The sequence below is a fragment of the Chroicocephalus ridibundus genome, chromosome 22 (assembly GCF_963924245.1).
Source record: "Chroicocephalus ridibundus chromosome 22, bChrRid1.1, whole genome shotgun sequence".
Classification (NCBI taxonomy): domain Eukaryota; kingdom Metazoa; phylum Chordata; class Aves; order Charadriiformes; family Laridae; genus Chroicocephalus; species Chroicocephalus ridibundus.
In genome coordinates, this window is record NC_086305.1 from 6916711 (window position 1) to 6929586 (window position 12876).

General features: G+C 69.4%; 2 protein-coding genes across 6 annotated transcripts; one reads left to right on the forward strand and one right to left on the reverse strand.

Annotated features, from left to right (window-relative positions):
* The first annotated feature begins 2223 nt into the window (after positions 1-2223).
* On the forward strand, positions 2224-9753 carry TBXA2R (thromboxane A2 receptor). 5 transcript variants are annotated; one of them, XM_063358209.1, is made up of 4 exons: positions 2224-2400; positions 5417-5513; positions 7973-8882; positions 9267-9753. In XM_063358209.1, exons 3-4 carry the CDS (start codon positions 8061-8063, stop codon positions 9537-9539), a joined length of 1095 nt encoding a protein of 364 aa, XP_063214279.1. In that variant the 5' UTR covers positions 2224-2400; positions 5417-5513; positions 7973-8060; the 3' UTR covers positions 9540-9753. The 5 variants fall into 5 exon arrangements, with proteins under 5 accessions (XP_063214279.1, XP_063214276.1, XP_063214274.1 ...); XM_063358206.1 differs by lacking the exon at positions 2224-2400 and adding an exon at positions 3379-3516; XM_063358204.1 differs by lacking the exon at positions 2224-2400 and adding an exon at positions 3386-3516 and having other exon boundaries at positions 5297-5513.
* Positions 9754-10145: 392 nt separating this feature from the next.
* On the reverse strand, positions 10146-12793 carry GIPC3 (GIPC PDZ domain containing family member 3). Its single transcript, XM_063358148.1, has 6 exons — positions 12536-12793; positions 11888-12073; positions 11330-11510; positions 10710-10822; positions 10376-10457; positions 10146-10297 (listed from the first exon to the last, which is right to left on the reverse strand). The coding sequence occupies exons 1-6, from the start codon at positions 12791-12793 to the stop codon at positions 10146-10148; spliced, it is 972 nt and encodes a 323-aa protein (XP_063214218.1).
* Positions 12794-12876: the final 83 nt, after the last annotated feature.

Consider the following 12876-nt stretch of genomic DNA (forward strand, 5'->3'; position numbering starts at 1 on the left):
CCTGACAAGGAGGGAACTCGCACGGAGTGGCCGGTCGAGAGGTCGGTGGCCGCTGGAGCCCGCGCGGTTCTTCTCCCCGCTGGTCGTCGGCACGGCCATCCCTGCACGGCGCGTCCCATCTGGCGAAGCCAGAAACTCTTGTCCGAAAAATCGGCTCCGCTCCCCGCAGGGCAGCGGCCGATCTCACACGCCGGGACGAGACATCGGTGATTTATTTCGGGGTTGCACCAAGGCTGGGTGGTTTCCCACAAACCGGGCACACCAAACGGAACTTTCCACGCGGTTGATACGCACGTTTTACAACACGGTTATCATATTAGTACCTCCCGCCCCTATTTTCTTGGTTAGTAATGTACCTACGGGCGCACAACGGCTCATACGCTTGCTCAGGGAAACAGTCTTCACCTGGGCGCGGGTCGTCTCGACCTACGGGGGTGATTTTTAGTGTTATAATGAAGGTAGTTCCGCTCAGGACACTGAGAATTTTCACTTTTCTGCCAAGTCGGTTAAACTTCTCCAAACACGGAGATTAGTACCATCTTCAAGGTCCATATGCTCGTGCGTTCCAGGACGTTCCTCCTCAAGAACGTCACCAATACTTGCTGTCTTGATGAGGAGCTCTTTGACCGATCATCCTTGACGCGCTCAAGGACAGAATCCCCCCTTTACCCATGAGCCGGCACACGCCGGCTCTCAGCATTAGGCGCAATTAACCCTACGGAGGATGCGCTTTGCTAACGCGGCCCCTCGTCTGGGACGGCCCCCCCCCCGGCCCCGACCCCACCAGCTCCCGAGCGCCGGGGTGTCCCGGCTCTGCTGGAGCCGGCGGGAGGGGACGCCGGGGAGCGGGGTGAGTAACACCCGGCAGCCTCCGGGAAACCTCTGTCTCGGCCATGAAGTGCTGCAGCGCTGTTGTTTCCTCCCCAGGGGCCTCGCTGCATCCTGCCCCGTGGCGGAGGAGCTCGGGGGCTGCCCAGGCAGAGCCAGCCCGGCTCGGGGGGAGCTCCCCGGCCTCGGGGGCTGCCCCACGGCTGTCGGTTTTCCCCATAGCTCAGGAAGGTTGCCCAGTCCTGAAAGAATTGGAAAACGCGCCATGTATTGAAAGACCAAAGGGGGTGAAGCGATTTAGATTACCAAATAGAAGGTTAAACCGTGAATCGGTCCCAGTTTGTGAGTATCTGCAGCAGGAACAAAATGTTGACCGCGTCGCCCAGGGCTGGGGGCGGGGGGGGCAGGGGGGGTTGGAACTACATGATCTTTAAGGTCCCTTCCAACCCTAACAATTCTATGATCCTTCCATGATTCTTCAGTCCAGCCCTCAAAAAGGTGCAGCGAAGGTGTCAGAGCTCTGGGCGCCGCCGGCGGGATCCAGCCCTGCAAAGGCGGGGGGAGCCCACGCTGCGGAGCTTCCCGCGGGGACGGGGCAGACCCCAACCGTCCCAGCCCCACAGCCGGTGCCCCCTCCCCATCCTGCCGGACATCCCAGGCCGGCCGCGCTGGGACGCGTCCCCGGCCTCTCCTTCCTGTGGGTTATTTAAAGCACTGAGCGTCTGCCTGGCGCAGGGGGGTCCGGCGCCGAGCTCAGCGCAGGAAGCCTGTGACGGCCGGGCCAGGGACGGCTTTGGAGGAAATGGGAAAAAAAACCCAACCAAACCTCAAAGGCAGTGGTTGGGCGCCCTCCCTGCTTAACGACCCCCCACGCTGTGCCCCCTCCCTCCTGGGCACACACACGCATGGGGGGGCTACTCCCCCAAAAACATCCCACGGTGTCCCCAGCCTGGACAGGGTCCGTGTCCCCTCCCAGGCGCTGCCTTTTCCCCGCACCCCTGACGTCCAGCCCTGGATGGAGCCACTGATGGGGCACGAGAGCCTGAGCCCCGGGGCTACGGCTGCCGGGCACCCACCGCGGCCGGTTCAGGGGCTGGACCCGGCTGAAGGCCGGGATGGTTTTTCCAGCCCCGGCTGCTCTGGGTGCTCTGCTCCACATCTCCCCGGTATTTTGGGGGGAGCCGGTTCTGTTCCTCTGCCTCGTGGTTTGCCATGGCGCAGCCCCGGGCTGGGTTTGGGAGGTCCAGCTCTCTTCTGCTGTCGGAAACAGTTGTCAGCGGCTCGGCTGGGTTCACGCCAGGGTGGTGGCAAGGCCGGTGAGGAGCCACCCTTCGGCACCCCCCATGCCCACATCCTCTGAGAGCACAGCTGCGCCCCGCGCCAGCCTGGCGGGAGGGTCAACACACCCACCCCAGCAGCATCCGGGCACGACGGCCGGTGCTGAGACGAGTTTGCTCACGGTGGGGCCTCTCCTGCTCCCGGCACGTTCCTCCACCAGGGCCGGCCGTGGTCCGGCTCCGCAGGTGTCCCTCTGGCTCCAACCGACTGTCACCCCGCCCCTGGGCTTCTGCTGTGAGTCTTTGCTCCACACCAGGGGATGGAGGGACGGGGTCTGCAGCCCGGCAGTGCCAAGGCGGTGGCAGGAAAACGTCCTGCTCAGGCTCCCGAGCATCGCTCGGCCGCCTGCGTGCCCCAGCCTGGCCTTCAGGGGACACCGGGTGCACGGGGCGCCACTGCGTCACCCGTGGGCTCAGACGCTCCCAGTGCTTCCGAGCTGGATGGAGACGCTGGTGCCAGGGACGGGCTTTGCCCTCCCCAGCGGGGCACAAGGAGCAGCAGAGGCCATCGCGTCCCTCCTGCAGCTCTCACGCCTCAGCAGGACAGTGCCTGGGATGGGCCACCTGGGCCACCTGCCACTGGGGCAGCTCAGTGACACACCGAGCTCCGAGCAGCCGGGCGTCCGGTGTGTCCCCTGGGGTAGGGACGGCCGGGGTTATGGGGACACCCAGGGACGCTGCCGGGCGGGGGGGGTGGGGGGGGCCGGTCGCTCTCCTCCACCCTCCTTCCTCCCCGTTACCGGGTCTCGGGGGCCGCCGTGGGTGACGGCGGGGACGCCCCCCCCCCGCCAGGCTGGAGGACGAGGCCCCCTGCGGTGCCGCCCGACGGGGCTGTGCCGTGCGGGTCCCGCGGGGACAACGGCGGCGGCGGCGGGACTGACCCCCCCCGCGCCCCCCCCGGCCGCAGGAATCCGGCTGGGGTAAACAGATGAGTAACGCGGAGCGGCTAAATATAGCCGGACCGGCCGGGGGGGGGGTCCCGGGATGGGGGGGTCCCGGGGTGGGGGCAGGTGGGGCCGGGGGACGCCGTGCCTCGTCCCTCGGGGCGCTGGGTGCCGGCACGGGAGCCGGGGCGGGGGTCGGGGGGGGACGGGGAGGGGGGGGGGTCGGGAGCCCCGTGCGGAGCGGGGGGAGGGCGGCGGATCCGGACACTGTTCCGGGGGCGCGGGGCGGGGCGGGGGGCGCCGGCGGCTCGGCCCTTCCCCCGCGCCCCCCCGCGGGACCGGGCTGAGCCGGGCCGAGAGGAGCCGAGCGGGGCTGAGCCGGGCCGAGAGGGGCCGAGAGGAGCCGAGCGGGGCCGAGCCGGGCTGGGCTGAGCCGGGCGGAGCCGCGCCGTCCCGGAGGCAGCGAGGTAGGGCCGGGTCGGGAGCCGCTGATGGAGGGGCCGGAGGATGCACGACCCGGGGGGCGGGGGTAGGGACCGGAGGGGCTGAGAAGGAGAAAGAGCCCCCGAGGCTGGAACGGACGGAAGGACGGAGGGACCGGGACGGACGGAGAAACCGCAGGGCTGGGCCGGGACGATAAGGGCTGGTTTGCACAGAAACCCGAAGGTTTCGGGGGAGGGAGAAAGCGGTGACCCCCCACGGGTTGGGAGGGGGGGAGCGGGGACGTGGTGCCCCTTCAACCCCCCCCGGCTGTCTGCCCCCCGCGCTGGGTGTCCGGGGCTGGCACGTCCCAGGCTCTCCCCGGCACCAGCTTTCGGGGCTCCCCCCGCCGGGGCGGACCCGGCCCCTGCGAGCGGCTTTGCCAGAGCAGCGGCCCCCGTCCCCCCTCGCCGGCTCCGCCGCGTTGCTGGGAAGGGCCGGGAAAAGACCGGGAAAGGGCCGGGAAAGGGCCGGGAAAGGACCGGGAAAAGGGCTGTTCTGGGCGGGCGGAGCGGGTGACCCAGCGGCGGCTTCGGAGCCCCGGAGGTGCCGCGATGCTGCGGCCGGGGGCAGCCGAGGCGCGGGGGGGCCCTGGCTGCCCCCACCCCCCCCCCCGGGCCTGCCACCTCGGGGGCCCAGCGCTGCCCCGGCTCTTGCACCCAAAGGTGCCCAGGGTGATCGGCCACCGCCCGCCCTGCGCCGGGGGCCCTGGGGACAGGTTGGGAGGAGATGGCCCAGGGACGGTGCTAACCCAGCCCGGGGGGGTGAGCGGGTTGGGGACCCCCGCGACGGGCCACAACAGGGACAGGCGAGGACAGCCACCGTGCCTGGCGGGGTCTATCCCTGCCGGTGTGTCACTGCTTTCCATGAATGTCCTCTGTCCTGGGTGTCCCAGGGGTGTCCCTGCTCCGGGCCAGGCCATCTCCCCCGGCAGTGGGTCCATCTGATGGTTGTGGGTCCAGGGAGGGACACTGGGGCTCTGCCAGGTCCCCATCCCCATGACGTGGCTGTTGCTTTTCCCGTCCCAGCTGATGGCCTTGAGCTGATCTGCTGCCAGGGAGCCCCAGCCGGGGGCGGGGGGGGGGTGGTTGGAGGTGGGATGGCTGTGCCCAACGGGGAGGGTGGGACCAGCTGCACAAGGGACATCAGGCTGGGGGGAGAGAAGGGACGCTGCAGAGAAAGCCCTCGTCCTTCCAGGGACAAGGGCCTGTCCCTGGAGGTGTCCAGCAAGCAAAGGGACAAATGCAAACGCCCCGCAGCGTCTTCTGCGCAGCCGTCCTGCGGCCAAGTGCCACGTCCCGAGTGGCAGAGCCCCGGCCAAGGGGGCACATGGGGTGGGGGGGAGTCGCTGCTGCCCGGTTTGAGGTCCCTTTGCAGGCGCGTGGCGCCCCGGTACCCAGCGAACCTCCCTTCCCAGCCCCTCCCGGCCTGATCCTGCCGAGGACGTCCGGGGAAGCGATGTGCTGGGGCGGGCGCTGCGCTGATAAGGAGCAGCCTCCTGCGCTCCCCCATTAGCCTCTCGCCTTTCCCTCGCTAACCTCGGATGTGGCCAGGGCAGGAAGCGGTGCCCGGCGGAGGCAGGGAGGCCTGCGGTGCATCTGCGGCGTAACGCCGACCCACGGGCTCGCACGGCGCCAAGAACCCCATTAGCGCCTGCACCGGCCCCCGCCGCTGCTGCCAGCGCCTCTCGGGCTCCAGCGGCCCATTGCGGAGACAGCTGCTCTCCGCCGGGATTTTAACCCCAGCACCCTTTGCCTTTACTCGCAGCCAAACCCTTGGTCCCGTGGGATCTCCCTGGGAGAGGAATTTGCCGGATCCAGTAACCCCAAACGGCAGCGCGCGGGGTCGGCAGGGACAGGCAGCGGGCTCAGGGTCTCTCCTCCGCAGGAACTGCCGTCCCCACGCGCGTCCTCCTGCGGTGACCGCCCATGATGGAGGGAGACAGCGAGTGAGGAGTCCCTGGCCCCCACATGAACCCCTTCCAGTAAGTGCCTCTGGTTTGCCCTGGCGCGCGCAGGTTTCGGCTCGCTCCCAGCTCTTTAATATTTGATTCCCTCTAAGTGCTGCGCGTGGTCCCACGCCACCCGGCTGAGGCAGCTCCGAGCAGGGTGGCACCCACTGCTCGGTCCCTGAGCCCGTCCCAGCACCGCGGCTGGTCCTGGGGCAGAGCCCCCGTGTCCCCAGCCCTGCTGGCAGCGAGCGGCGGGTGAGGGTCTGGGTCACGGTGGTGCAGGGGCAGGAGGGGAGGGGAGGACGGGGAGGGGACGTGGGTGACGGTGGGGTTTGGGGTGTGCAGAGCTGCTGGGGCTGGTGCACCCTTGCCCAGCCCTGGTGACGCCGCGGGGATCCCCGCTCTGGACACTGTGGGGAGAGGGGTGGGATCCTGCTGCAGTGAGCCAGGAGCATCCCATGGCTGTGAGTCCCTGGGCAATGGGGACAGCAGGGTGGCATCGCCCTGGGGGCTCCTGATCCCCAGCCACACTGGAAGGAGTGCGGGGAACGGACACACATTTGAGGACCGCGTCCCGAGAGCATGGTCAGAGACATGGCAAGGGACAGCCGGAGCGGGACCTCCGAGCCATGGTGGCATCACCATGGGATGGGAGGAATGTGCCGCCTCCCAGGGACGAGAGTCCCATGGGACACGGGAAAAGTTGGTGGTTCCTCTGGGACCCTGAACAGTGCCGCCGAGGCCTGACCGCATGCCCCAAGGGGACTGACGCCTTTAGGGCCGCCACTGCCATCCCTTGGGAACCGGAGGAAACAAACAGCAGCAAGTTTTCGCTCTTGTCTCATGGAAAAAGCCGTGGCCGTCCTCACGCTGCAGCAGTGAATCATTGCCACGCTCTGCCAGCTGCCCGCGCCGGGACAGGGATGGGGATGGGGACAGGGACATGCCCCTGCTACCACCCCGCAGCCGCGGGGGCTGATGGTGCATTCGGTGATGGGGGCGAGGGCGCTGCCATGCCGGATGGGTGCCAGCACCCCCGGCCCTGCAGCCCGCCTGGATGCGGCCCCAGAGGAGGATGTTGCAACGCCTGGCCCCGTCCCAGCCCCGGGATGGGCTGTGGGATCGGCGTGCGCCGCGGGTGTGGGCCGCGGCTCCCGGCCCCGTGGCCACCCTCGCGCCGGGGGCCGGAAAGGGGGTGGCGAGGGGATGGAGGTGCCAGGCTGCAGGACGCGGCCCAGGGCTCGCCCGGAACATGGGGACACAGAGCAGGGCTGGACGCGGGACCAGCCGCTGGGTTTGGCGCCCATCGGGGCTGGCATGAGGTTTGCCTTGGGGACGGGGACGGAGGGCGGGTGGCAGTGCCACCCTGCAGGAGGGGAAGGCAGGGCCGCCAGGACCCCTGCGGCCCAGGAGCACCGCGGCGGGGTCTTTGCAGAGGCAGCTGGGCATCCCTTGGGGGCCACTGGGCTGGGGACAACGTCAGCGGTGTAGGGACGGGGAGGACGGGGCAGCAAGGACATCCGCAGCCTGGAGAAAGGGATCCCAGGAGGAGAGGCGGGGTCTGGTCCCTGGGGTCCCTGGGGTGTCCAGCCCCCGCTGTCACCACGCCTCTGCCCCATCCCACATCACCCCATTTGCAGCCTGGACTAATTAGCGATGGAGGCGGCAGCCCTGGGGCTTTCCAGATGTCGGATGCTTCCCGGCCCCGGGTCAGGGCCCGGCAAGGCAGCGTGACATCGACCGGGCTGCCCACGACCACAGCCATCCTCGTGCACCCTGCCGCAGGCGCCAGGCCAGCCTCCCGGTGACAAAGCCTTGACTCCAGCTGCGGCGGGGCCGGGGAGGGGGAGAGGAGGGATGGCACACGTGCGGGCCAGCTGCGTGTCCCACAGCCGTGGGGTGACTGCCGTGCCGGCACCGGGGGCTGCAGCACATGGCTCCGGGCATGGATGTCCCATCTCCTGCCTCAGTTTCCCCACCACACTGTGGGAACGGGGTCTCCCCGCATTGAGCCAGGGGTGCAGAGAGGAAGGAGCAGAGATGGGGGGGGGGTGGGTGTGTGCCAGGATCAGGCCCTGTCACAGCTGCCCCATCCCTGCGCACCCCGTCCTTCAGAGCATCCCCCCACCACAGCAGAGGGCAGGTGTCCTCGGGGGTGTCTGGCCGCGTCCCCCCTGGGGCCGGGGGGAGCCGGTGCCATCAGAGCCGAGCTGCCAGCGCCGCGCTTCTCCGAACACCCACCGCGCTGGATTACAGCCTCATGGCAACAGCCCCATGTGGCTCGTGGCCGGGGACAGTTAATCCTGGCCAGCTGCGGGGCTGGGGCCCTCCCGGCCGCTGCCGCCCCCAGAGCAGCGCCAGCCCGGCACGTGCCGTGGCCCTGGCGTGGTGTCCCCCTCCCCAGCCCGGGGGTGCTCCACATTTGCACGGTGGGCGATGGGTGGGCTTGGCCGCGGGGCCCGGCCCTAAACCCCCCCTCCTTGTCCCCGCAGGGCAAGGCGGGATCGGTGCCGGCACCGGAGGGGACACACGCCATGGAGCTGAGCCGAGAGGGTGCCTGAAGCCGCCGGAAGGAGCGGGATGGGGTGGGGGGACATGGAGCCCCGCAACGGCAGCGCGGCCGGCCGGTCAGACACGTGCTTTGGGGTGTTCAACGCCAGTGACGGCCGCGACACGGCGCAGAACAGCATCACCTCGCCCTGGTTCTCCACCGCCTTCGGCCTCATCGGCCTCTGCTCCAACCTCTTTGCCCTCTGCGTCCTGCTCAGCTCCTCCCGTAAGCTGTCCAGCCGGGCCCGCTCCTCCTTCCTCGTCTTCCTCTGTGGGCTGGTGGTCACGGACTTCATGGGGCTGCTGGTGACAGCCTCCGTCATCATCCCCTACCACTTCATCAAGTTCACCTGGGCCGAGGTGGACCCCGGCTGCCACCTCTGTAACTTCTTGGGCTTCTCTATGGTCTTCTTCGGACAGTGCCCGCTGCTGCTGGGGGCCACCATGGCTGGCGAGAGGTTCTTTGGCATCAACCACCCCTTCTCCCGCTCCACCAGCATCTCCAAGCGCCGCGCCTGGTCCATCGTGGGGCTGGTGTGGGGCTTCTCCTGCTTGCTGGGGCTGCTGCCGGTGCTGGGGCTGGGGCGGTACACGCTGCAGTACCCGGGCTCCTGGTGCTTCCTCACCCTCCTGCCCGACACCGGCGACGTCGTCTTCTGCCTGCTCTTCGCCCTGCTGGGCATCTTCTCCGTGCTGCTCTCCTTCATCTTCAACACGGTCAGCGTGGTGACGCTCTGCCGCGTCTACCATGACCGGGAGTCAGTGCAGCGACGCCGGGACAGCGAGGTGGAGATGATGGTGCAGCTCGTGGGCATCATGATCATCGCCACCATCTGCTGGATGCCCCTCCTGGTGAGGCTCTGGGTCTCGGTGTGCCCCCCCCTCCACGTCCCTCTTGGGTGGCCTCCCCCCCGGCGAGGTCCCAGGTCTCGGGGTGTTGTTCCCCCCACGTCCCTGCTAGCGAGGCCCTGGGTTTCGGTGTCCCCCCCGCCACCACGCTGCACCCTGGGTGGGCACCTGAGCGACGGGTCTGGGGCTCAGCACCGCCCGCAGGCAGAGCGGGCGCTCCCCGGTATCGGGTGCCCCAAACCGGCCTGGGAGCCCTTTCCGAGAGGCTCAACGCCCAACCTGGACCCTCACCATCTCCCCCACCCTGGGGCAGCTCATGGCCTCTGCGTGGCCCACCCCCACCCTCGCCCCCCCCGCTGACGCCTTGCCCCGTTCCATCCCCCGCAGATCTTCATCGTCCAGACGGTCCTGCAGCAGCTGCCGGCCGGCGGCGACCGGCTCCAGATGCTGCCCCCGGAGACGCAGAAGATGCTGCTCATCTACATCCGCATGGTCACCTGGAACCAGATCCTGGACCCCTGGGTCTACATCCTCTTCCGCCGGGCCGTGCTGCAGCGCGTCTACCCCAGCCTGCGCCCCCGGCCCTCCATCCTCTCCCTCTACCCCGTCCTCAACCCCTCCCTGCGCCGCAAGCTCACCGCCGACTCCGTCCTGCAGTAGCGGCCCCCGGGGACAGCTGCCAAGCGGGGGACACACACACACACACACACACAGACAAGCCATCCCCCCATCCCACCCCCCCCACCCCCCAGGTTAATTAATTGTCCCCATCACCTGCATCCGTGGGCTCTCCCCACCCACCTCCGCCAAGCCCCGGTACCTGGTGGGGGGTGGCAGGGGGCTCGGGGCTGCTCCCTCCTCCCTGTCCCCACCTGAGTGCCCCCCCCAACAATAAACCACCGCTTGTACAGCTCTCTGCGCCTGTTGGGGGTGAGCATCCCCGGGGGGACCATGGGGGGGGCCCCAGCCCCGTGTCCAGCCGGAGCAACAGCCCTTCTCCTCCAGTCTCTGCTTTAATGAGCCGCGGCCGCTTCCCACCACATTTCGGGGGTGCACGAGTTGGGGGGGACGGTCCTTGGAGGATGGGGGGACAGCTGGGTGCCCTGCTGCCCCCCCCCCCCCCCCACCTCAGGGGACACACCTGGGTGCAATGAGGGGGCAGGATGGGGACCCCCCAGCAGCACCGCCAGCCCCAGGTGGGGACGTAGGGAGGGGACGCAGACGAGGGGCCCCGCCGCCACCCCCCCCCCCCCCCCCCCCCCCCAGCTACTCCTGCCCTGCCTCGGGGTGGCAGACGGCCGCCCACACCTCGGCCACGAACTCCTGGGGGAAGGCGAACTCGCCCAGCACCGAGTCCAAGCCGCGGGCGAGCTGGGCCGCGCCGGGGCTCTCCTTGGCCGCCTCCACCATCGTCGAGGCTGGGGAAGAGGGGAGGCCGGGTCAGTGGCGAGTGGAGGTCCGGGGAGGGCCCCCCCAGTCCCCCCCTGCCCGCTCACCCAGCTCGCTGTCGCGGATGCCCATGTAGCTCTCCAGCAGGTCGTCCACCCGGCGGGCGGCTTCTTCCTCGAAGGGGCTGGGCTGGGGGCGAGAGGCCCAGCGGGTGGGTGCCAGGAGGTGGGGGCACAGCTCAGGGACACCCCCCCCGCCCCACTCCCACAAGGCCATGCCCATGGGTGCTGCACGCGTGGGCACCCAGCAACACCCCCCTCCCCCCGCCATAGGGTTCACCCAGGGCGTGGGGATGCTCATCGCCACCCCGGTCACAGTGTGTGTGGATGTGGGCTCGGGGGGGGGGGGGTTTCGGGGTCGGGAGGCGGGGGGGTGTCTTACCCCCTCCTCCAGCGTGGCCGGGCCCTGTGCCCGCAGCCGCAGCGTTTCCTTCCCGCTGGTCACTCTGCCCTCGCCCGGGGACTTGCTGCTCCGCGTCCTCTGCCCGATCATGTCTGCACCCCAGGGTGGGGGGGGGGTAAGGGGGGAGAGTAAGGGGGGGTGAGGGCACAGGCAGGGCCTGGCACCCTCCTGCCCCTCGCTGCCCCCACCCCGGCCGTCACCCAGCCCACCCATGTCCCAGCACCCCGAGGTGGGGGGGGCACCGCAGGCTGAGCCGTGCATGGGGAGGGGGTGCTCGGGGGCAGCGTGGGCATAAGGGACACCCATGGGCGCGGGGGGTGTGGGGGGGTGCAGACAGCTACAGGATGCTCATGACAGCGCACACAGAGGAGCTGGGGTGCCCATGGGGAGGACAAGCAGGTGTGGGGACCCCCGCCCCCCCCCTCCCCAAAGGTGCGCCCCATACAGGGGTGCTGCGAGTCTGTGGGGTACGTGGGTAGCAGACCCCGGGGGGGGCTGCAGGACGGGGGGGCAGGGGGGATCGGCCTCCCCATGCCCCTCCCAGGGGTCTCCCATCCCCAGGGCAAGGGGACGGGACCCCCCCCCCCGCCAAGACTCACCGAAGGCCTTTTTGGGTTGTACCAGGCGGAGGGTGAAGGGCTGAGCCCGGGGCAGCTCCCGCAGCATCCGGGCCACCTCGTAGTGCCGGCAGCCCACGATGGTGTGGTCATTGATGGCCTCGATGCTGTCCCCCACGCACACCGTCCGGATGCGGTTGATGATGCTGCCCTCCTTGATTCTCTGGGGACCGCGGAAGGGGATGGCGGGGGGGGGACAACACACAACGACAAGGTGGCACCACGGGAAAGACAGATAGACATAGCCCCCCCCGCCCCCAACCCGGCACAAAAGCACCTCCGTGGTCCCGTGTCCTTCAGCAACTGGGTCAGGCAGGGAGGGTGTCCCCCCCCCCAAAACTGCACATGGTGGGGGTAACCCCCAGGGCCAGTGTGGGCCTGGGGCGGGGAGGGACACACTGGTGGGAGGGGAGTCAGGGAAGGAGCACGGTCCCAGGGATGGGGTGGCAGCAGGGGACGCCACCCTGCGGGGCCACCGCTCCCACGGCTGCCCCCAGCCCCAGCGTGACCCCACGGGGCTGGGGCGGGGGGGGGATTCACCTTGATGAAAGCGTAGCCGGCCCCGTTGTCTGTGATGGTGAGGCCAAGCGCATCCTCCGTCTTGGTCACCTCCACCTCCTTCGTCTCGCCCCGGACGTGGGCAAAGATGAAGTCCTCCAGGCCGATCTGTCCCCCCAGCAGCTTCTGCATGTCCACTTTGTGCGTGTTGAGCGTGCAAAAGAGGATCTGCCCCGGGGAACCCCCTCATCAGGGGCTGGAGATGCCCCAGCAGGGTCGGGGGGCATCCGGGTTGTCGGGGCAGGTGCCGGCCGTGGGCAGCCGGGTCCGGGCGCTGCTGGAGCAGAGGGGTCTGGGGACACCCAGCCTGCCCGGGGACCCGCTCCCTGGGAGCCCTTCCCTGGGCTCCAGGCTACGCGGTCGCTGGCATCAGCCAGGGAAGAGGTAGCCCCGGCTCCTTGCCTGCATGCCGGGGGGGGAACCGAGGCACAGAGCCACCCAACCGCTCCCCAGAGGAGACGCCACAGCCCTGAGATTAAACCACTCTTTTCCAGGTCATTTTGGGGGCTGCATTTGCAAGCAGCTGGGGACCCACAGGACGGGTGGCCACAGATGGTGTCACGGGGTTGGTGTCCCCCGCTTTGGGTGCAAAGCCCCCTCCCCGCGCCCCGGCAGCCGCAGCCCCCTCACCTCGGTGGGCGAGATGCCGAAGACCTCAGCGATTTTGGCGTAGAGCTCCTTGACATTGGTGAAGCCCTCGATACGCCCCGTGGGGCTGCCGTGGGCCAGCTGCGTGTGAAACACCAGCCTGGGGCGGACACGGGGGGGCCGGGGGGCCGGGATGTCCTCGGCAGAGGGCAGCTCGGGGGTCCCCGGCTCCTGCCCCACGCCGTTCTCCATGGGGCTGCCCTCCTGGACCTGCCTGCCGCGCCTGCCCGCCCGCCGCATCCCGCTGCCGGCACTGCTGAATTATAGATGGATGCCGGCTCCCGGCTCGGCCGTAAGGTGATCCCCGGGCCTGGGAACCCGAT

Bases quoted from the DNA above. Each gene is read 5' to 3' on its own strand.
- TBXA2R (XM_063358209.1), top strand. From the start codon at position 8,061: ATGGGGTGGGGGGACATGGAGCCCCGCAACGGCAGCGCGGCCGGCCGG. The intron at 8,883-9,266 runs GTGAGGCTCTGG...CATCCCCCGCAG, and splicing joins TCTGCTGGATGCCCCTCCTG to ATCTTCATCGTCCAGACGGT.
- GIPC3 (XM_063358148.1), bottom strand. From the start codon at position 12,793: ATGCGGCGGGCGGGCAGGCGCGGCAGGCAGGTCCAGGAGGGCAGCCCC. The intron at 12,074-12,535 runs GTGAGGGGGCTG...TCCCCGGGGCAG, and splicing joins TCGGCATCTCGCCCACCGAG to ATCCTCTTTTGCACGCTCAA. The intron at 10,458-10,709 runs GTAAGACACCCC...TCTCGCCCCCAG, and splicing joins CGGCCACGCTGGAGGAGGGG to CCCAGCCCCTTCGAGGAAGA.